The sequence below is a fragment of the Rhodnius prolixus genome, unplaced genomic scaffold (genome assembly GCF_049639745.1).
Source record: "Rhodnius prolixus isolate KJV_2025 unplaced genomic scaffold, Rpr scaffold_1, whole genome shotgun sequence".
Lineage (NCBI taxonomy): Eukaryota > Metazoa > Arthropoda > Insecta > Hemiptera > Reduviidae > Rhodnius > Rhodnius prolixus.
The window spans coordinates 65,264,700-65,285,318 of record NW_027411581.1 but is presented as its reverse complement, the minus strand read 5'-3'; the positions used below and the strand labels follow the sequence as shown (position 1 = coordinate 65,285,318).

Sequence of the window (20,619 nt, the reverse complement as noted above, 5' to 3'; positions counted from 1 at the left end):
TTTTTTTTTTTTTTAACATACATTTGTGTAAAAACAAAGTTTAACAGCCTGCTTTTATATCAGCTTATACTATAAAGTGGTTTAAATGAGTTTATAACGTCAGTCAGTCAGTCAATGTTTTTAATGTAGGTAGGTGTGGTGCTACTGTTGTCAATTGAGTACGTAGAAATTATTAGAATGTCAAATGGAAGCAAACCCATTAGGGTTTGGTGTGATGGGTGGTAAGAAAAAAAAAATTTGCAAGTTTTGAATTCTTTATCGCCAAATCAGTGTAATTAGAAAATCTATTATTTTAATTTAATTGCAGCTATGACATGGTGCATTATGGTCATGCCAATTCTTTGAGACAGGCGAAAGCACTTGGTGATGTACTCGTTGTTGGCATACATTCGGATAAGGAGATAGCGAAGCATAAAGGTCCACCAGTTTTCACTGAAGAAGAAAGGTCTTTTCTTGCATTTTTTTATTTTTACTTTTTGTAATTCAGGTGTTAAGTAAGATTCTAATTGACAGTATTTTATTTTATTTTTTTTTTTAGATATAAAATGGTTAGGGGAATAAAATGGGTAGACGAAGTTATCGAAGCAGTTCCTTATGTTACTACATTAGAGACTTTGGATAAATATGATTGTGATTTCTGTGTACATGGAGGTGAAATGCTTGTTTTATTTATAATCAGTAAAAAATTTTGTTGACTTAAGGGTTGTCCTAATTTGTTTAAATATTTGTAGATGACATTACCACCACTGCTGATGGAGTTGATACGTATCATTTAGTTAAAGCTGCTGGAAGATACAGGTAAGCTTGGAGTTAGAGTTATAAAAAAAATGATCTTATAAATAAATTGCTTGGCTGTAGAAAGGGAAGAGTGCGAAAAATGTAACCCAAATATTTAAAATCATTCAATTTAAATCCTCCTCAATTTTTTGGTCAGCGTATTTATAATCTTAAATCTTTATTACGATTTATGGAGGGTGCCATTCATTAATACTTTATCTCACAGTTTCTTATCAATTAGTTGTTATCAACTATGATGTTCCTTTTTCCTGTGATTTTGTTTATTTACGTCCTCCACAAAAATGTTGTATTGCAGCAAATATTATTAATATTCAAAACTTTAAATAACAGCCTCTTGTAGTTAATTAACAAAATTATTAATTGTAGCAATGTCTTCCAAATAATTGTAGAAACTTTTGGCACCAAAAATGAGAATGCATTTTTTTTTTCTATTGTTTTCAAATTTTAATTATCTATTACAAATTTCTAAAATGAGTAATTAGAGATTAAATATTAGTTATTACGTTAGCCTTTTAAACAAATTGCAATTTCATGTTTTTACCCCTGCAAGTAATAATTAGTGGTTATATAACTGTTTGATTTGGCTTATCTTTTATTTTTACTATCGGTTTAAACGTAAATTAATTTTTTTCTTGTAAGTAACGTATTTTTTGAATGCTCACGCATTTTGGCCAATATTTCCCTTTTCTTATGAAATATTTCATGGGCACAATTTAAAAAAAAAAAAATTGTTCTTAAGTAGATTTTATATTTGTAACAACTTTTTAAACATCAGAATTGTAACGAGTATTTTAAAAAAATCCATAACAATATAAAAAAAAAGAAATAAATCATAGCGGAGGCCTAATAATGGGTTATTTCCCCTTTTGGCCTTTAGAACATTGATTATGAATTAATATTTGGTCGGAATTCCCCCCACTTTAGCTTTTATTTTTGTGTTTGTTTTAATAATCAATCATTTAATGTCTAGTAATTGCTTTCAAACAATTTGATATCATTGCCAATAAATGATGAACCGCTGGCCCTTAATTTCTTATCATATACATTTGTCTTATTCTAATATTACGTTTATTTGATTACATTATATTCAGTTTTTAATATAAATTCTCTTATTTTTAATATACCTATTATAATTCTGAAAGGAACGATTAATTTACATTATTGTCCAATAGTATAATTAAAAATTGAAAGACTTTTATTTATTGCCCGTGGAAGTTTGTTTATATATAACTTTAATATTTGCTTATATTATATAATTAATGTGTTTTTTATTTTTTTGTACAATATTAAAACTTCCAAATATGAATATACAGGCTTCTTGACCGTAAATTATTAAACTAAGGATTCAAGATTGGCGAGGAATCGGTCCAAATAAAAAACAACAACTCGGTCTTTTTGCCAACCTTTCCTCTATATATTGTCCTCTTCAGGGCCTGGATATTACAAATACAAAACAATTTAGAGAATCAGTAACATAGAAAATCAGTAAAAAAAAATACAGTAATATAAAAATAATATACAATAAATTCTTTATAATTATTAAAAACTTACGTGGCTATGCGGATTGGTTGAGTTAACAGAAAACGTAAGTTTTCAATAATTATAAAGAATTTATTGTATTTTATTATTATATTACTGTTTTTTTACTGCTCATGTGTTACTGATTCTCTAAATTGTTTGTATTTTTGTATTTGTAATATCCAGGCCCTGAAGAGGACAATATATTTGTCGAAACGTTGTCGAAAAAGACTGAGTGTTGTTTTTTATTTGACCGATTCCTCGCCAATTTTGAATCCTTAGATTAAAACTTACAAAAATTTTTTTTCTTTTAAATTCAATTAAAAAGTTTTCTAGAGTTATAATTAAAATCAATTTTCTCAATTTTTCCACTAATGCTTAATAATAATTCAATCTCACAAGTGAAATCACTGATGTTTTTACAAACCAAGCAGACTTCAAACTTTTTATCATTCTCTCACCATAAAAAATTGGATATCTCACTAAAATATTTAAAAAAAAATATGCTTTAAAAAACGTGCTACATTATTTGAACTAATGATGTTTACTTTATTGTCTAGTTAACACAATTAGAATAATGATTAGTGAGAATCTGTGTCATTAAAAAAACAAAAAAGATTTAAAAAAAAATATTCTCTCTATATTATTTACTAAAAACATCAATAAAATTGATAACTTTTTAGCTATCATTGTACGTAACTCCCCTCAAATAGTTTAGAAGTCCAAATGCTATCTAGCAAATACTTGACATAATAGAAACGTTCACTGTCCTTATTTAGATTATTGATTAGAAATCTTGATTATTAATTCCTTTCGCCTTAAAATTATGAAATATACCATTTATGTTCTATTCATATAATTTTGTATTGTGTTAAGTTAAATGAATTTACAAAATATTTCTGTTAAATTTAGAATTCTTTTCTAATATTACAAGCATCCAGTAAAGCCCCCCCCCTTCCACCACAATTTTTCCATAATTTAAGTATTTGTACGAATTTAAATTCCTTAGATATATTTTATTTTATATTTTCATTGCTTAAGAAGAATTTACGTAACTTGATACTACCCCTATCTCTGTTAACGCTTATTTAGACAATCAGTTCAAAATTATCAGTAAATATAAGAAATTTATTGCTTGAATTTCTGTAAGAAGTAAGAAAATTCAGTGAAAATGTCTAGTTTTTCAACATTAATGTTTAATGAATGAATAAATGCTTTTATTTACAAATTACATAGATACAAATGGCTTTTTACTAAAAAGAAGCGTACAAGACAATGGCTTTTGCCGTCAGTCGAGTTGCCTACTTTAAGTTGTTTAATTTAATTCATTCTTAGCTTTACAATTACAGAATTTATTATTCATACAGCTAATAATTTAATTGTTATATTGGAAATGCTGAACCAAGAACTTCCGATATTTTATAACTGTGTTTCAAGTATTTGGCGAGTGTTGTCCAGTTGGTACCATTCAATAAATTGACCACCTTCTCTTGATTATAATATATTTTTAAAATATGCCTTTCTAAATTAATGTTAAATAGAAAATTCTGAGTTTTAAAGCTAAAAAAAAAATTTCTAAATAATTATAAAAGATAAAAGAGTGCTCACAGCTATTTCTTTGTTCATAATGGTAATAAATTATCTTTGACAAGTAATCGAGTGCAATCTTTTGTTTCTTTTATTCTTGCACAATAAGATTAACACTAATCGCTTATTAGTTGATTAGCACAAATGATGACGGACGTTGAAAGCTATACCACACATTTTATGCATATTTCTACAAAATTATGAAATGAAATAACACTTTAGTGGTGATGCTACATCATCAGTTTCCATTAAATATCTTTAAATGATTTTTTTTTTTTCATTAAAAATATTTCAATTTAAAATTCTAGACAGCTGATCCAAAGATTTCAGTCATCTTGTAAGAAAAAGTTAAAATTAAAGTAGAACACAAATAGATAGGCTATCATAAGTGCAGCTCGTTTCATTTGAGATTATTTATTTTCATTTGAGTCTATATACAGGGTGAACCAGTAAGTATTGTTCATAGGCTTACTGTGTGTAGTACATCTGAAGTGGACTTAAAAGACGAATTGGCCAACTTCATATTTTCCACTGTTCTTTAGTGACGTCTCTTTAAAAATTTTTTTTTTCTAAAGACATTACTTTTTTTTTGCAATAAAAACTTTATTACTCAGAATGTTTTAGTCCGAATTCGTTTCTAATGACAGTTATGAGTGAAATTGTAATTTGGAATAAATACATGAATTTTTCTTTAAGTACTTCTTTTTTTTTTCTAACATTTTCTCAAATATTTCAGTAAGATCAGAAGTAAAATGTTTAAAATGCAATTTGTAACCTTTGACTTCCTTATTTTACGACAAGCCTACTTTAAAAATTGACTACTAGTCCAACTAAAAGAGTTTTCAATGAAGTTAATAACTTGATTAACTTAACACTGTTGTGTGCTCGTGAACACGTTTTCTTGTAAAAAAAAAAAAACGTAATTTCTCGTCCTAAGATAAAAGGAATCCTGGAAAATGATATACCGCGTTAGAAAGCCCCACATTAGACAAGGAAACTTTTACTAAAAAGTGCCTGCACACCTAGGTTGGCTAATGATCACGTAAGGGCCGAATGAGTTTTCTTAATGCAATTTCGATTACTTTTATTTTTACAGTACCCAGGAGGAAGATTGAGGCTGTTTGGGAGAATAAATTATGCTTAGAAATTATGTCAATTTTTAGGAAAATTTATCTATCTTTCTAACCATGTCATCAAGAATCGAATTCGGACTAAAACTTTCTGAGTAATAACATTTTTTTTTTTTTTTTGCAAAAAAAGTAATGATTTTAGAAAAAAAAATTAAAGTGACGTCACTCAAGAACAGTGGAAAATATGAAGTTGGCCAATACGTCATTGAACTCCACTTTAGATGTACTGCACACAGTAGGCCTATGGACTATACTTACTGGTCCATCCTGTATAAACCTAATTGTATGTTTTCGTAAGAATTTTAATTTATTATAACTGCAAGTGCTTGTTTTACCATTACATCTTCTGCAGCTTCAAATTTTGTATTAAAATGAAATTTTCCAGTGTTTTCCTTTTATTTTCTTTAAAAATAAAAAAATGGTTTTTTTTTTTCCATATTTTCCAGAGAAGTAGAAAGAACAAGAGGCGTTTCTACTACTGACATTGTCGGTAGGATGCTATTAATGACTAGAGAACATTTTAAACGTGGCGAACAAGAATATTCAGTAGCTAAAGGACATTCCTCGTGCTTAGGATTAGATCCGTCGGCTACACGTCCTTTTACAGCTTGTTCTAAATTTCTACCAACATCTAGAAAGATTGTGCAGTTTTCTGAAGGCAAGGAACCAAAGGTTGGACTTGATGTTAGAAGATTCTTTTTCAGGTTTTTAATTGATTACATTAAAAAAAAAAAGAAAAACATTCTTGAATAGTATAATTACATACCAAATCTTGATAAGTATTAAAATAATTAAATTTCGTTTTTTATTAGTGCTTAATTTATTTAAAGAAGATGGAGTTCCAAATTATTATAAAGTTTCATCCATTTATGGATTATTTAAGACTCCAGCTTTTTCAACATTCTTTAAAATAATTACTAATACTTGTGTTTAGCAGTTAAGCACTTATTTATCTAGGTAACTCTAAGAACTAAGTCAGTGATTCTCGACCACTGTGCCGCGAAAGATTTGAAGTGTGCCGCCAAATTTTAGAAAGACACAATAAAAATTATATATTAAATTGTAGAAGACGATATGAGAGTAGCATTAACCCATTTATACGACCAAATATAAGTACGAAATTATCAAAAAACATCAAGCTCAAAATTTCTCATTAAAAGTATTCTTATTATTAACTTTGTAACTTAATAACATAGACTGTTGTTTTTGTAGTACATATTTTTTTATTTTATATTGAAAATAAACATAAACTATTTTACACAGTGTATAATAGAATAAGTAAAATACTTTCAAAACTTATCTTATTGTTAGTGTACGAGCCAAATTTTGAAATTGTTAAAAGTGTGCCGCCGCGACAAAAAATGGTTGAGAATCACTGTTTCTAAGTATTTAATTTGATTTTGATTATTATTATTTCCAAACTTTCAATTTTCTTCAAGCCTGGAGACAAAGTGGTTTATGTGGCTGGCGCATTCGATCTATTCCATGTAGGACATCTGGATTTTCTGGAAGCTGCTAAATCAGAAGGAGATTTCCTAATTGTTGGATTACATACAGATCCAACTGTGAATGTCTATAAAGGACATAATTATCCAATTATGAATCTTCATGAGAGAGTTTTATCCGTTCTTGCTTGTAAAGTAAGTAAACATTTTCCTGGTATATATCGAAATTAGTTACTTTATTAAATATTTTAATTGTAAAATGTAAATTTAGTAGTTATTTTGCTTTTAATTGAGTTTACTCTGGAAAATTTTATTTCTATAGTTAATATTGTTTATTAACGAATTTAAAGTTAGTAACTTTGATTTACATCGTAGCACATGTGATTGTTAAATACATTACTTAGTTTCTTATTTTCATCCGAATCAGATTTAGACTTAATCAGTTTGGTGTAGAGATTTCGACTTCACTTACATCACCGTCCTGAACTAAACTTGCTAACAGTCAGGGAGGTTACATGGTGTTATTTGATGTTACCAATTAATACACCCATCTGATGATGGATACAAAAATCTGAAACCAATCAGAGAATAAAATCCATAAACTTTTGATTAATTTTCAGTATGTGAATGAAGTTGTGATCGGAGCTCCTTACTCAGTTACTGAAGAACTTATGTCACATTTTAATGTAGACGTAGTTTGCCATGGACAAACACCTATATCTCCTGATATTGATGGATCAGATCCGTATATTTTGCCTAAGGCAAGAGGAGTTTTCAAATCAATAACTTCAGGAAATAAAATGACTACGGAGAAAATTGTGGAAAGGATTATTCAGCACAGGTATAATCATGTTATCTTTTGATTATAGTTTATAGATTGTAGCATTAACAAGTTTTATTGAATGGTGCTGGCTTTATTCGATTAAAAAAAATCTTCCGAGTTGAAATCAATCAAGTTTAACATTAATTCTGACTTTAAAACGACCACAGTTTTTCCAAATTCTGACTTTTTGAAGCATGATTTAATTTCCATATGTACCTCGTAAATGATTACATTTCTTCCTTACTTTTGGAGAAAAAAAATGAAAGCTAGTCTGAGAGAATTTTCACCGTTTTCTAGTGTGATAAATTCTATAATATTTCTGTCTCTTTAACTCTAATTTTTCCGTCTTTTTTTGCCGTATAAGAGCTGCTGTCATCCTATCAGAAGCGAGTTAATCCCGTTTCTTCCAATCTAGATCTCTTCTGGCTAATGCTTATTAAAGCAGTGATTCTCAACCTTTTTTCTTTGTCGCGGCGGCACACTTTTAACAATTTCAAAATTTGGGGCGGTACACTAACAATAAGATAATATTAAAAGTATTTTACTTATCCCCATAATACACTTTGTAAAATAGTTTATGTTTATTTTTAATGTAAAATCAAATATGTACTACAAAAACAACAGTATATTAAGGGATTAATTACAAGTTAATAATAAGAATACTTTTAATGAGAAATTTGAGCTTGATGTTTTTTGATAATTACAGTTTATATTTGGTGTCGTATAAATGATAATGCTACTCTCATATCGTCTTCTACATTTATTATATTATAATTTTTAATTTATAATTATGCATTTTATTGAATGCATTTCCAAAATTTATTTGGCGGCACATTGATTGAGAATCACTGGCTTAAAGCAAGATCACATTTCGAGTTCACTTTGGCCTCCATCTCAGACTCCTCTTCCCTGTACTTTAGCCTTTACAAGCGATCAGGGTCTCTGTCTTTCTCTATTTCCTATCATTCTGGGGCGATAAGATCGAACCACAATTTTGTGGTACTCCATTATTTTCAGTTCTCTTCTATAATGCTTGCGGCAGGCTCGAATTTCAGGATAGTTCTAATTGTGGTATTCCGTTCTGATCTCGTCTCCTGTTTTTTTTGAGTATATCCTTGGCAGCAGAAATGTATCATATGGAGGAAAAAAACTGCTCTTTTAAATAATCTTTTTAGTGACCTTCAGTACCTATCTGTTCTTAATGAAGCCCTACATCAGTGACGGCGAACTTTTTAAGCTCGGCGTGTCAACATTTTGGAAAACCCTACCTAACCTCTGTTGCCATGGTAATATAGAAATATTCATAATTTTTTGAGGATAGTTGCCAAGATACTTATTCTCAATTATTAACCGTAATTTCTTCAAAGTACTCGCTAAATTATTTAAAATTATATAATTTTTTGTCCCTGTCAATGCGTGTTCACCCAAAATGAGTTCGCGTGCCATAGGTTCGCCATCACTGCCCTACATTTGTAGTTCTTAAGAAATTTGTACAAACGTTTGGAGGAATTCATTCGATCTGTAAAAGTATAATGGTAGACTTAGAAATGCCGCATTTTCTTTGATTATCTGAGTAAAAATAAAAAAAGTATTCGCCTTCTTTTAATAATCTTACACATTTTGATAAACTTACGGTTATTTACATTTATGACGTGCTTTTTAAAAATCTTTCTGCATGCAATTACTTTTTAGTATTTTGACCAAATTCCTTTTACTTTATATCAACTTTTAATTTCCAAAAATAAAGTAAAAAATATAATGAAGATAGAAAACAAGTAGTTATTTGAAGAACTGTTCACTTGAACGTTCTAAAAAACTTGGTGGCGGTTGTGGTTGGTATTAACATCTTTTTTTTCAGGTTGGAATATGAGTCAAGAAATTCAAGAAAGAATGTTATAGATAATCATTTCTCCTAGCCTATCGATCTATCGATATTAATTGAAAGAGCAATTCTAATAACCTAATAATGCAACCAAATCTTTTTCTTTTTTTTTTTACATTCCGCCAACACGAAATTAAATTGGCAGCTTAAATATTTAAATGCTAGTACTTAAATTACAAAAAAAAAAGAAAAGAAAAGCGTTTCTTTTGAAGGAACGTTAAAAAATTTAATCAAGAAGGTTATGAAGCTATATTATGAAAAGATAGAATTTTATTATCAATTTTTTTGTTGGTAATTTTAAAAGTTTTTACATAAATGTTTTTTAAATAATAATAATATGAATGTATTATAATAGCATTACAGTTTTATATTACATGTATAATTTTTTTGTTTTATTAATTTGTGATATTATATGACATACGTAAGAAAATATAAAATGCACTAGTTACCTTGAATTTCCTCTCTCATAACGTTACCTGTTTTTTATTTTATTTTGAATTTGACATTTTTTTTTCCTAATGCATGCCTCATTGTAGTTTGCTGTTGGATTATTTTTTTTTGCACAGATCAATTTGAAAACTTGAGGTGATGGATTAATCATGAAATAATACCATTTCAGTTGTTTTTTTGCAGGATTGAAGTATAATAAATTGCATTATTTTGTAAAAATAGTGACAATCATTAATATTGTTAGCTTCATCTGTCATAGCAACTTTATTTCTTTTCGTATTTTGGTCATTAGTATGAAATCGCTGATGATCGATTAAAAATAAATCGATTAGAAATAAAACAAAACCAGCTTTGACGGATAAAATCAGCTGCATAATTCCCAAAAATTTACCTACAATTTTTGAATAATAATAATGAAGATGAACAGTACTTTACAAAACGAATATCTTAGTTGTAAGTGGATAGATATTAGTTGCCAGATTTAAACTAAGAAATTGTGAACCACCCAGTTTTAGCCGACTTAAATGTCAAATAAATCAATAGTTCACTGCACCTCTCAAACATACATACGTACGCACAGTAAACAGAGAAGTTGAAACTGAAACTACTTGAATTTGAACAAACTTAGGATAAGTTCTGACTAATTTCACACCTCTCACGAAAAAAAAAAATCAGTCTTAGTATGATTGATGTTTCAAAAAATCAAGAAATATTCAATTAATGAATAAGATTAGAAAAAAAAAAGGGTGATATAAAAAAAGATACTCCTCTCTCTTTATGTATTTAATACTAAATAATTAATTTTGACAAAAATATTTTTGCTTAAATTTTGACGGATTTGTGAACCTTGTACTGACCGGCATTAATAAATTTGGTGTGACGCCACACCTGACTCATACGACTAATTCTCAATTGGTTATTTTCTTGAAAAATTGGAAATTTTCAAATATGATTTTTATAATAATATACACTTTTAAAGTTGAACATTTAACTGAAATGGTAATTTCCATGGGTAGCTCATCATCATCATAATCCTTTTCCCATTACATACTCAATTCGTGTTAAAGTGTAAATATATGAGATGTGCAAATGAGGTATAAAAGAAGTTTAAAGATAATAATTGAAGCTACTTTCACGAAAATAATAAAAATCTAGTCAACAAAGTGGCGCTACTTACATTTGTAGAATATTCTTCCAACTTGTTATATTTTAGCAAAGCATTTAACATTCTTTAATTAGATATAAGTGAAAAAGTGTACAATGTAGGCTTATCAGTAAGGAAGCCGATTATTATTTTTTGTTTTAAATAAATTTAATAAAAATGGACTCAGCAAAATTTTCAGTGTTCTTACTTAATAACCTAACTTCCCATATAAAAAAAAAAACCATCGAAATTGAGCGCAATAATTGCTTGCTGTAGCAGATAATGGCTGACTTGATCTGTAATATATGTAGATTCGTACAAATGCCATACAATTTAGAATATTAAAATACTAAAAGTTAGCTTTTAATTTATATTTCTACATAAAAATGCAGAACGATAATTTCTTCTGTAAAAAAAATATGAATCTTAACAATTCAGAAAAAAGAGTACCATCATTTTAGATGGATATCGATACAATTAGCAAAAATAAATAAAACTATCAGTAAATAAAATTTTGTAAATTTGAATTTTTTTCAGTAAATTCTGAATATTGTTCTAATGTAATGGAATCAACAATAAAATTTCACAACACACACTCTAAAATTTAATTAGTACGGAATAATTATTATTATTTGAATAGATATTTTTTATCGAATATTTTAGCGGTACTAGGTAACAATGATGAAGGTCTATTTACACCCAATTTACAAACATTAAATATGGTAAAAGCGGAAAAGTTGTAATGATTATAATATAATTATTTTCACAGGCATTGATCATCACATCCCAAGCTTTTTAGAAACAAGAGACAAGGTCAGTAAATTCTAAACTTAACACATTTACACGTCTTCAATGATGATTACGTATGCAACACGTTAACCTGTATTTTAATGTCCCAACTATGAATTTCAATTACTTAGCTTTTAATAATTGTTTAAAATAAGGTTACTTTTCTAAACTGGAACCTGAAACAAATAATGTAATTGTTATAAAAAAAAAACAGGAAATAGTTTTTGATGTATCACAAATCATTTTAAGGATTTAAACTTCATTGTTATAATTTAACGACCTTAACTGACAATGACCTTGCTATTGAAAAAAATAATTGCGAATCATCTCAACTAAAAACTGAATGCCAATGCTAGTGATGCTTTTGTGAACTAAATTATGTAGTTCCAACTTTTACAGCTAGATGGCATGAAAATGACATTTTTAAAGTTTATTCAAAATTAAATACATTTTAAACTAATTTTTTGTACTGAAATCTCAAAGCGTTATTATAATAATATTCAATGTATATGTACACTCAAAATTAAGCTAAATACAGCAAATATCAACTACTCAAAAATATGGCGGAGTACCTATTTTAGATGTGAAATCAGCAAAATCAAAATAAATAAATTTAAACAAAGTTATGTAATTTCTAACTGTTTACGTTTAACCAACCAAGTATGTGCATATTTCGAATAAACTGATGAGGCAGTAATGTTATTTCTGATTAATACAAAAACACACTTTAAATGATCCTACTAGTTATTTCATTCTAAATTTTTACTTTAAATAGGTATTAAATTATCATTAAACAAGATATTACTTAAAATGTTTATAATTCAGTGTCGTAATAGATTTTTTACTGATATTTTATACGATGATTGGCTGTGATATGATGATTCGTATTGATTGATTTACTTTCATATTACTTAAAATCTTTTATGGTTAATTTCATTTACAGAAGAACTGGAATGACTTTAAAAAAGGTAACCGAGTTCTAATTTCTATTTCCCTAAGATGTCAACATAAATCTTCGTTTCTTCCCTTTAAGTAACTTCGTCATCGTTGTTGGTGCTCTCCAGGGTTGGTGACTGTAATTTGATAAGGAGGTTCGCATAAGATGAATCTGATTTGTACGATCTGATTGATATTGGTATCTGTCCAGAAATTTTCTCCCGCTCTGGTCAAAATAATTTCCATCATATTTATTACCATAATTACTTCATTATTAGAAAAGATAAAATTAGCTGTTCGCAATTGTGTTGTCAGGTCATTTTTTAGGTCTGTGTATTCGTTTTTTTATTGATGAAGTCCAGCGTTTTGTTAACAGTCTGAGTGTTAAAATTACCGTAGAGTAATTTTAGTAAAAATTTGTAGCAAATTGTCTCCTTACTAGGAATAAAAAGTCTTTAAATTGTTAGTTTTTTTTTATAAATAATACAAAAATGTTGCTCTGAAGTATATTGTTATTTATTAATTTGCCTATTTAGTTTCAACTGTTCGTTCAAAATTTCAGGGATATTTTGTATCTTAACGTTGGCAGTCTAATTTCTGTTTATTACCAATAGGCAGTCACCAAGCTGTAGTTGTCAAATTTTTAGCCTTAATAGTGCTAGGTGTACGAAAAAATTTTTGTTTATTTTTTGCTATTTAATATTGCAGTCATGGAAGAGGATTCTTCTGATTCTAATCAAGCGGTATATTAAATTTTTAATGAGAAATTTATTGTTACAAATGTTTTTCCGAACAATTATTTAATCAGATGCTGTTACTGTGAGATTTAAAATATGTTTTTCTGTAGCTAAAATTTCCAAAATAACTTAGTAAAGATTTAATTAAAGTAAAAGGTTTAATGTAGATATTCTGATAAAAATATTGAAGTACATATGTTTAAACTTCAGGAAGAAGAAAGTGCTAGCATTCAACCGTCGATGTCTGTTTTCCATGTTCAACCAGCCAGTCTTAGTCAAGGGTATGAAACAACGCTTCCTCACGGTAAGTTTTTTTTTTTAAAAAATGTTGAAATTATCATTGAAGAAATAATGTGAACGCTACATTCACCTAAAAAATTTTAGCGTACTTGCCTTATCAAAATTCCCAACTCAAGACTAAAATGAAATCAATGTCTAGCCGTTGTAAGGAATTAGCAAATTGGTTTGCTTATAGTAAGACGCGTGGTGGGTAAGCTATGTAATTAAATTTCGTGTAATTATCTTTTTTTTCAGAATTTTCCATTAACTTTTCTTTTCATTTTTTTCTGCTTAAAGATGAAAAAAAATTATATCAGGCTGTTTCTATGAACGATACTGCAACTATAACACGTCTTCTTAATCAAGGGGTCTCAGCTAGTTGCTATGACAGTCAACGTAGATCGCCACTTCATATGGCTTCTTGCAAAGGATATGCCCATATTGTAAAGTAAGTCTTACCGAGTTTGTTGGGTGTAGATTCTTCTTGAGGTTTTCCTGCAAATTACATCCTTGGATAAATTTATTTAAAAACTGATTTTATTTTTTTAATCCGAATGTTCACAAAAAAAATATATCTAAGACAGTATTTTCAATACTTTCCGTTTATTGCAAGGCAAGAAAGGTTATTTTTTTTAAAATTTGAAATTCAGTTTTCAAGCCTTGGGTTGTGTGTTTTTTATTATTGACTTTTAAGAGAAATTTTTATTGTGCTTTGTTTCGGTATAACTTCTTCAGAAAGTTCTGTAAAAGTTTTAACTTTTAATACTAAAATTAGTTACGTATTACGAAAGCAATAGTTCAAGAATGTGATACTACGCATCTAGTTTTATGTATTTGTTACACATTCCACAAACCAGTATGTGATTGATTTTACTTTCCTGATGAATCACATAATGATTCTCAAATAGAGCAACATTAAACACTTTACAAGACTTCCACTCTGCTGAAAAATATTTCAGCAAAAAGCAATATTCATAGGGCATTGTTTCTATTACGTATTACAATGGTTGAAACCAAGAAAATACGGTTCAAACCGAAAACTTCATACAACAAAAATATTCATTATTACATCGTGAATTATTGATTCTAACAGTACCAGCGTTATTAAGATTTTCTAAACCATAACTTTAGAAGCAGTATTGCATTTTTTTTTTTTTTCAATTTTGTTACTGATCTATATTTTATAACGTAAGTTTTTTTTGTGTGTGTGTGTTTAGATTGTTATTAGATCATGGTGCCGATCCAAATGCCAGAGACTCTATTGGCAACACACCATTGCATCTAGCTGCCTGTACCAATCATATAAATGTTGTGTTATTGTTATTAAAAGCAGGTGAATTAAAATTATTTGAAAGTTTTTCTTATTTTAATAGGTTACTTTTGTCAAATAGATTGAATCAAGTTAATAAGTTTTAAATTTACTTTTTTTTAGGGACTATAGCGAATAGCATAGATCACTTAGGACAGAGTCCTTTACAGTTAGCAAGATCAAAACTGAAGATACTGCAACGTTCCAAGATACCAGACGCAGAAATTAAAGCACAAGTTTCACAGGTTTTAATTTCAAAATATCACCCTTCTGTTAAGAATTAACAGCTTATTTGAAAAGGAACCAAAAACAAAACAAAAAAATTGCATTCTGTTACAGGTAATAGAAATGCTGTTATATTTTGAGAAATTAGGTGCATCCAAAAGTATAGAAAGTGTAGACACAGAACTGTTGACAAGGTTTCAAGACCAGCTAAAAACAGTTGATAGCAGAGAACAGGTGGACAATCAACTGAAGGAATTATTAGACAATTTAGGTTCTCTTTCGATAGCTCCCTCTTAATTAATTCCTTTGTTAAAATTCAACAATTTAAAAAAAAATTATATTTTTATTTATAAAAATAACTTTTTTTTTTGTTTTTAAATTTTCTTTTAGTAAAGAAAGTTATTGCAAATTGGTGCCGAATTTCCATTTTGGGTATTCGTAGTTCGAAGTTGTCTTTACAAGTTAGTCTGTGTTTAAAGTGTATTTATGTGGTCAGCATAACTCATAAAAGAGGAAAAAAGTTGTCAATATAGTAACCGGACAACTAATTTTTTTTTGAATATTTTTGTGTATTTTAATCCTAGATAACTACTTTGACGTTTATTTTCACATTCAAAGAATATTCATTTGACTCAAGTAGTCTGTAACTTTAATTTGGAATATTTTTCCCCCGGAAAAAGCTTCTTAAGTACTGGAGGCAGTGTTGGAGTTAAGCTTTCCTCTAATGTGTTATTCGTGTGTAATGTACGCCATATTACCTTTATATATTAATAATATAAATTGTAAGTGTAAATAAAATTCCAAATTTGAAAAAGATCGTAGAGGGGAAAATGTCATTGTACTGAGAATACATATTGTATTTTTTAGCGATTATATCGAACAAATCGATTCAAGAAAATTGCTTTGTGTAAATTGCGATTAAAAAAAAAAAATGCGTGTGTGGTGCACTAAATGTTTTTTATAAAACATTTAATTTTACAAAATATTTTTCATCCAATACATATACAATTTTATAGTTGAATTTCAAAATTGATATTTCATTTGAAGTAGTTAATATTTTGTGGAGAAAATTATTTTAATTTTGTGCAGCATTTTGTGGTCAAAATTTCCGTCTTAGGCTAGCCCTATTTGTTTACAATTTTTTGTTTTTTGTTTTAATGTCTCTTAAGTACAGAGAAAAGTAATTTTGTTTTTTGTAGTTTGTTAAAAAGTGTATGAGAAGTTTCAGAAAACTTTGAAATATGTAATAACAAAGTTCGTTACAATTTTCTACATTTTAAGTCATAATAAAAATTCGAAAATTGCCAAATTAATTTGTAATTCTATGTTTAATTATCTTTATACTACAATTATACATATATTTATGTTAACATGTCATCGATCATTAATGATAGATAAATGAAGTGATATTTAATACAATTTCCTAAAATTACTTAAGAAGTAACATTAGTAATTGGCATTTATTTATAAAAAAAACAGGCCTTGAGTTCATCATTCTGAGCCTTACTATTTTATTTGTGGGTTTAGATCAGTGGTTCCCAACCTTTTTTTTAGCCGCGTTCCCCGTAAACAAAATTCACTCGAACCTCACACCCCTCTGAAATTCAAGGATAAATATAACAAAAAAAAAGTATAATAACAATCCAAGTTGTGAAATATACTAATAAAACGAAAGGAAATGAGATGGTTTTTTAACAAGCTCAATGAATATTTGAATATTAATAATATCATCCTATTATTTACTTGGACTTTTCTCACAACCCAGGGTGGGAACCCTTGATTTAAATTCTAATATTTCACTAATGATCGTACTAAAATGTACTGTTATGAAATATTAAATTTCACTGTCATGTAAATTGTAAAATGTAAGTATTTTATGAATTATTCAAATTTCGTAAACTTCACAACATTAACTCCTTAAAGATGTTCATTAAATTAATGTTAACAACTTTTCTAAACTTTGTAAAAAGAAAGAATAAAATTTTGTCTTTTCATTATTTTAAAAACAAATAACCTTTGGCTGCTCTCAAAACTTTGTACTAGTAATAGTTAAAATTGTCGAAAGAATGGCTCCTAAGTACAGAATTTGGTTTGTAATACCAAATTATTGGGTTATTTAAAAACAACAGTTCTTCGGAATGTCACCACATTTTGTCACAAATCTATTTACAGTAGTTTAATTTGAACTCTTAGCTGTGGTAAGCATTTTCCACAGTAATACCACCCTACATTTTTGAAACTTTTCTATTTGATTGTCAGAATAAGGGTTATTCCCAGGTAGATAAATTAAATTCCTATAAAGTACGTTGATAATAGACGGCCTTTGATGAAATCCTGTAGCTTATTATTATTTGTATTATAAATGTCTTTATCGAAATATATAAAAGACAAATGTCTAATTTTAAAAAAGTAAAGCTTATTTACCATGACACCCAAAATAAATTCATATTTTATTATTAACTAGTGTAGTAAAATAAAGGTGGAAGATTTCGTATCGCCACCCCCCTAGAAAGTTTTGAAGTTATGCGGAGAAAATAGAAATAAAGAGAAAAAAAAAAGTTTATAAGAGGAAAGAGGTGGTATTTGTAACAAAGTAATTTAAATTTCGTAGTAATATAGAAATACATAGGTGAGTAATTGTCTACCTGTTTTTACGAGAAGGTTAACACACATTACTTAACCTTCCCAGTACCTCATTCGGAATTCATTATTTTGTTGTGAGAAAAAGAAGTGTTGGAATGATTAACAATTATACATACGTGCTTTGTCTGAGAGTTTGAACCCATCAAAATAAACATGCTTTTGAATATTATAAATAGGTTTTCTACTTCAACGACTTCCTCATTTTCAGATATAATAATATGTGGAGGAGGTATGGTTGGTACGACCATGGCTTGTGCTTTAGCTAAAATGCCATGTCTTTCAGATAAATCTATTACTTTAATTGAAGCATTTCCTCAACAAAATTTTGTACCAAGTAAGAGCTATTCAAACAGAGTTTCAGCAATAAGTCCTTTTTCTAAAAACTTGTTGGAAAGGTTAGGTATTTGGAAAAATATAAAGCGTTATCAGGAAGTGCATAACATGAAAATATGGGGCCTTTATCCTGAAAGTTTACTTAATATAGATAATAAAGAAAATGGTAAAGTGGCGTACATAGTCGAGAATAGTGACATCATACAAGCTGTTACTAATGAAATACAAACTGTCTCTAATCTGAGAGTATTGTATAAAAAAAATGTATCAACTGTAAATTTACAGAATTCTCCTCTTTCATTGCCGCAAATAATTTTAGATGATGGTTCTGAACACCAGTGCAGTCTACTCATAGGGGCGGATGGTGTGAATTCCAAAGTCAGAAAAGCTATGGACATCAATTATTTAACTTGGGATTATAATCAAATGGGTGTTGTGGCTACGTTGGAAATGTCTGAGAGAGAATCTAATAATACTGCTTGGCAAAGGTTCCTTCCTGAGGGTCCCATTGCTTTGTTACCGTTAAGTAATAACTTCAGTTCATTAGTCTGGTCTACAACTAAAACAAATGCTCGTAATTTATTGAACATGCCAAACGAAAATTTTGTAGAAGCTGTAAACACTTCACTGAGTAAGCAGTATAATACCAGTGATGTAGTTAAAGCGGCAAACGAAACAGTGCACACTATTCTAAATACAATTGGGCTACCAAAGACGAAGAAGACTTTAGAACAACCACCCAACATAATTGACATTGTTAATGGAAGCCGAGCTGCATTTCCCCTAGGTTTTGGACATTCAGTGCAGTATGCAATTTCAAATGTCATACTGATTGGAGATGCTGCACATAGAGTACATCCTCTAGCCGGTCAAGGGGTGAATCTTGGTTTTCAAGATGTTGACAGTTTAGTGCAAGTTTTGAGTGATGCTGTTAGGAATGGAAGAGAGATTGGTGATATTGAAGATTTAACAAAGTATGAATCATTTTGTCAGCAGAATAATGTGCCTGTCATGACGTTTATAGAGTTAATTCATAGAATATACACGTCAGAAAGAGGAGCTATACAAGCATTAGGAGATATCTGTCTACAGATTGCGAATGCTTATGATCCTGTAAAAACGCAAATCAACAAAAGGGCTTTATTTTCTCGAAGTAACTAGATTGAAAATGTCATTTTCTACATCTTTGTAAAATATTTGAAATTAAAACAAACTTTGTTTACTAATTAAATGTAATTGATAAATACATTTAGCCAAACTATAATCCTGAGTCCTCCTTTTGTTTCGACGATCCATATTTTTCTTAGGAAATCTAGTGACTACTAAACATAAAATTATCTTTTCGTCTAGATTAGTTTTTTGTAATCTAATACAATTTTGTTTAATATTTTGCATTTAGATTCGCAATAATACGTCAGTTATCAACAAACTTTAAGAAGATATTAGTTATCAGTTAATCCCAAGTATCAGGTTCTTTACAAAAAGTTTAGCGAGTTTCAAATAGGTTCTTTGGTACAGATGATAGATGAATGCATCGTTACCTGGTTACTGGTTCGATTTCACACAGCTGAGAAGTTCAATAGTAAATTTACTAAAGAATTCAAATTTTAACTGCTGTTGTGAGGTCAATGAATCTTCAGTGTAGTATAAGTACATGATGAAACCCTAAAATATTTTTAGAACAAGGCTCGTGTATTTTTCTTTCCTTCAACCACATCCTTGAAGTTACGAGTCCTTTGCATTGGTAGCCATTCATTTTCTGAGACTTCTGTTGCTACATACACATCCTTTTAACATCTCTGGTGCGTTTCCTCTGACATTCTTTAAATGTAGTCACATGATATGAGCTATGATCTTATTTTCAAAGAATTTTTTTGGATTTTGAACTAGCTGAATCAGGCTTTAACCAAGATGTACATAGATCTGGGAAATGAATAGTTTTTCAAACTGTTATTTCTAGAATGCACGTAGAAGTATTCCCATAAATGGCTTATAGCGTACTTACCTTAGTGGTGTACACTGGGATTTAAATTGTCTGATCTCTCGATCACTGTTAAGGTACAGCACTATTGCATAGTACATACTCTCCTCTCTTTCCATCAGTGCACATCGCAAATAAATTATAAAACAGAAAGAGGTAGAACATCTGTGATCAAGACTGCCACCATAATAGTTTGTTTACAAGGTTTTGACCAATAACGTTTTAAAATTCGTACAGATATTTGACAGATTACAATTCGCTTAATATTATCACCACTTATTAGAATGCATAATAACGAAAAAGCAAATCAGGTGTGACAACGAATGGCGTGAAATTTTCCATCTGGAAATTGGTGATTTTCTTTTTTTTTATTACTACTTTTTCTTTTATTTGGTTTGCAGTAAGTATCACTAAAGTATGTCTTGTAAACTTCTATGAATACTTTGATAAATAACTTGTAAGTGTAAGCTATATTGTAGAGTTATACCTAGTTGTTATGTTATAGAAATTTATTTCAAGATTATAAGAAACATTCACTTGACGTTTTACTTACGGCAAATAATAGTATTAATGGTACGTTTACTGACATAATCCTCCATTACTGAGCTAC

General features: G+C 28.9%; 3 protein-coding genes across 4 annotated transcripts; all 3 read left to right on the top strand.

The window, feature by feature from the left end:
* Nucleotides 1–60: 60 nt before the first annotated feature.
* On the top strand, nucleotides 61–10,969 carry Pect (phosphoethanolamine cytidylyltransferase). The gene is made up of 8 exons (XM_074112594.1): nucleotides 61–221; nucleotides 308–445; nucleotides 539–651; nucleotides 732–798; nucleotides 5,480–5,705; nucleotides 6,473–6,673; nucleotides 7,099–7,319; nucleotides 9,160–10,969. Exons 1-8 carry the CDS (start codon nucleotides 178–180, stop codon nucleotides 9,215–9,217), a joined length of 1,068 nt encoding a protein of 355 aa, XP_073968695.1. The 5' UTR covers nucleotides 61–177; the 3' UTR covers nucleotides 9,218–10,969.
* A 461-nt stretch (nucleotides 10,970–11,430) lies between these two features.
* Nucleotides 11,431–17,046, top strand: LOC141446145 (ankyrin repeat domain-containing protein 54). Of its 2 annotated transcripts, none has more exons than XM_074112601.1 (7): nucleotides 11,431–11,590; nucleotides 13,450–13,543; nucleotides 13,624–13,725; nucleotides 13,816–13,966; nucleotides 14,736–14,851; nucleotides 14,951–15,072; nucleotides 15,167–17,046. In XM_074112601.1, exons 2-7 carry the CDS (start codon nucleotides 13,480–13,482, stop codon nucleotides 15,347–15,349), a joined length of 738 nt encoding a protein of 245 aa, XP_073968702.1. In that variant the 5' UTR covers nucleotides 11,431–11,590; nucleotides 13,450–13,479; the 3' UTR covers nucleotides 15,350–17,046. The 2 variants fall into 2 exon arrangements, with proteins under 2 accessions (XP_073968702.1, XP_073968701.1); XM_074112600.1 differs by lacking the exon at nucleotides 11,431–11,590 and adding an exon at nucleotides 13,087–13,245.
* Nucleotides 17,047–17,602: 556 nt separating this feature from the next.
* Coq6 (ubiquinone biosynthesis protein COQ6, mitochondrial) lies at nucleotides 17,603–19,292 on the top strand. Its single transcript, XM_074112586.1, has one exon. It carries the CDS (start codon nucleotides 17,849–17,851, stop codon nucleotides 19,187–19,189), a length of 1,341 nt encoding a protein of 446 aa, XP_073968687.1. The 5' UTR covers nucleotides 17,603–17,848; the 3' UTR covers nucleotides 19,190–19,292.
* Nucleotides 19,293–20,619: the final 1,327 nt, after the last annotated feature.

Excerpts from the sequence above, each read along its gene's own strand:
- Pect (XM_074112594.1), top strand. The coding sequence starts at position 178 with ATGTCAAATGGAAGCAAACCCATTAGGGTTTGGTGTGATGGGTG. Across the intron at positions 799-5,479 it reads AAAGCTGCTGGAAGATACAG|AGAAGTAGAAAGAACAAGAG; the intron begins GTAAGCTTGGAG and ends CATATTTTCCAG. Across the intron at positions 5,706-6,472 it reads CTGAAGGCAAGGAACCAAAG|CCTGGAGACAAAGTGGTTTA; the intron begins GTTGGACTTGAT and ends ATTTTCTTCAAG.
- LOC141446145 (XM_074112600.1), top strand. The coding sequence starts at position 13,213 with ATGGAAGAGGATTCTTCTGATTCTAATCAAGCG. Across the intron at positions 13,246-13,449 it reads CTTCTGATTCTAATCAAGCG|GAAGAAGAAAGTGCTAGCAT; the intron begins GTATATTAAATT and ends TTTAAACTTCAG. Across the intron at positions 13,726-13,815 it reads TGCTTATAGTAAGACGCGTG|ATGAAAAAAAATTATATCAG; the intron begins GTGGGTAAGCTA and ends TTCTGCTTAAAG.
- Coq6 (XM_074112586.1), top strand. The coding sequence starts at position 17,849 with ATGCTTTTGAATATTATAAATAGGTTTTCTACTTCAACGACTTCCTCA.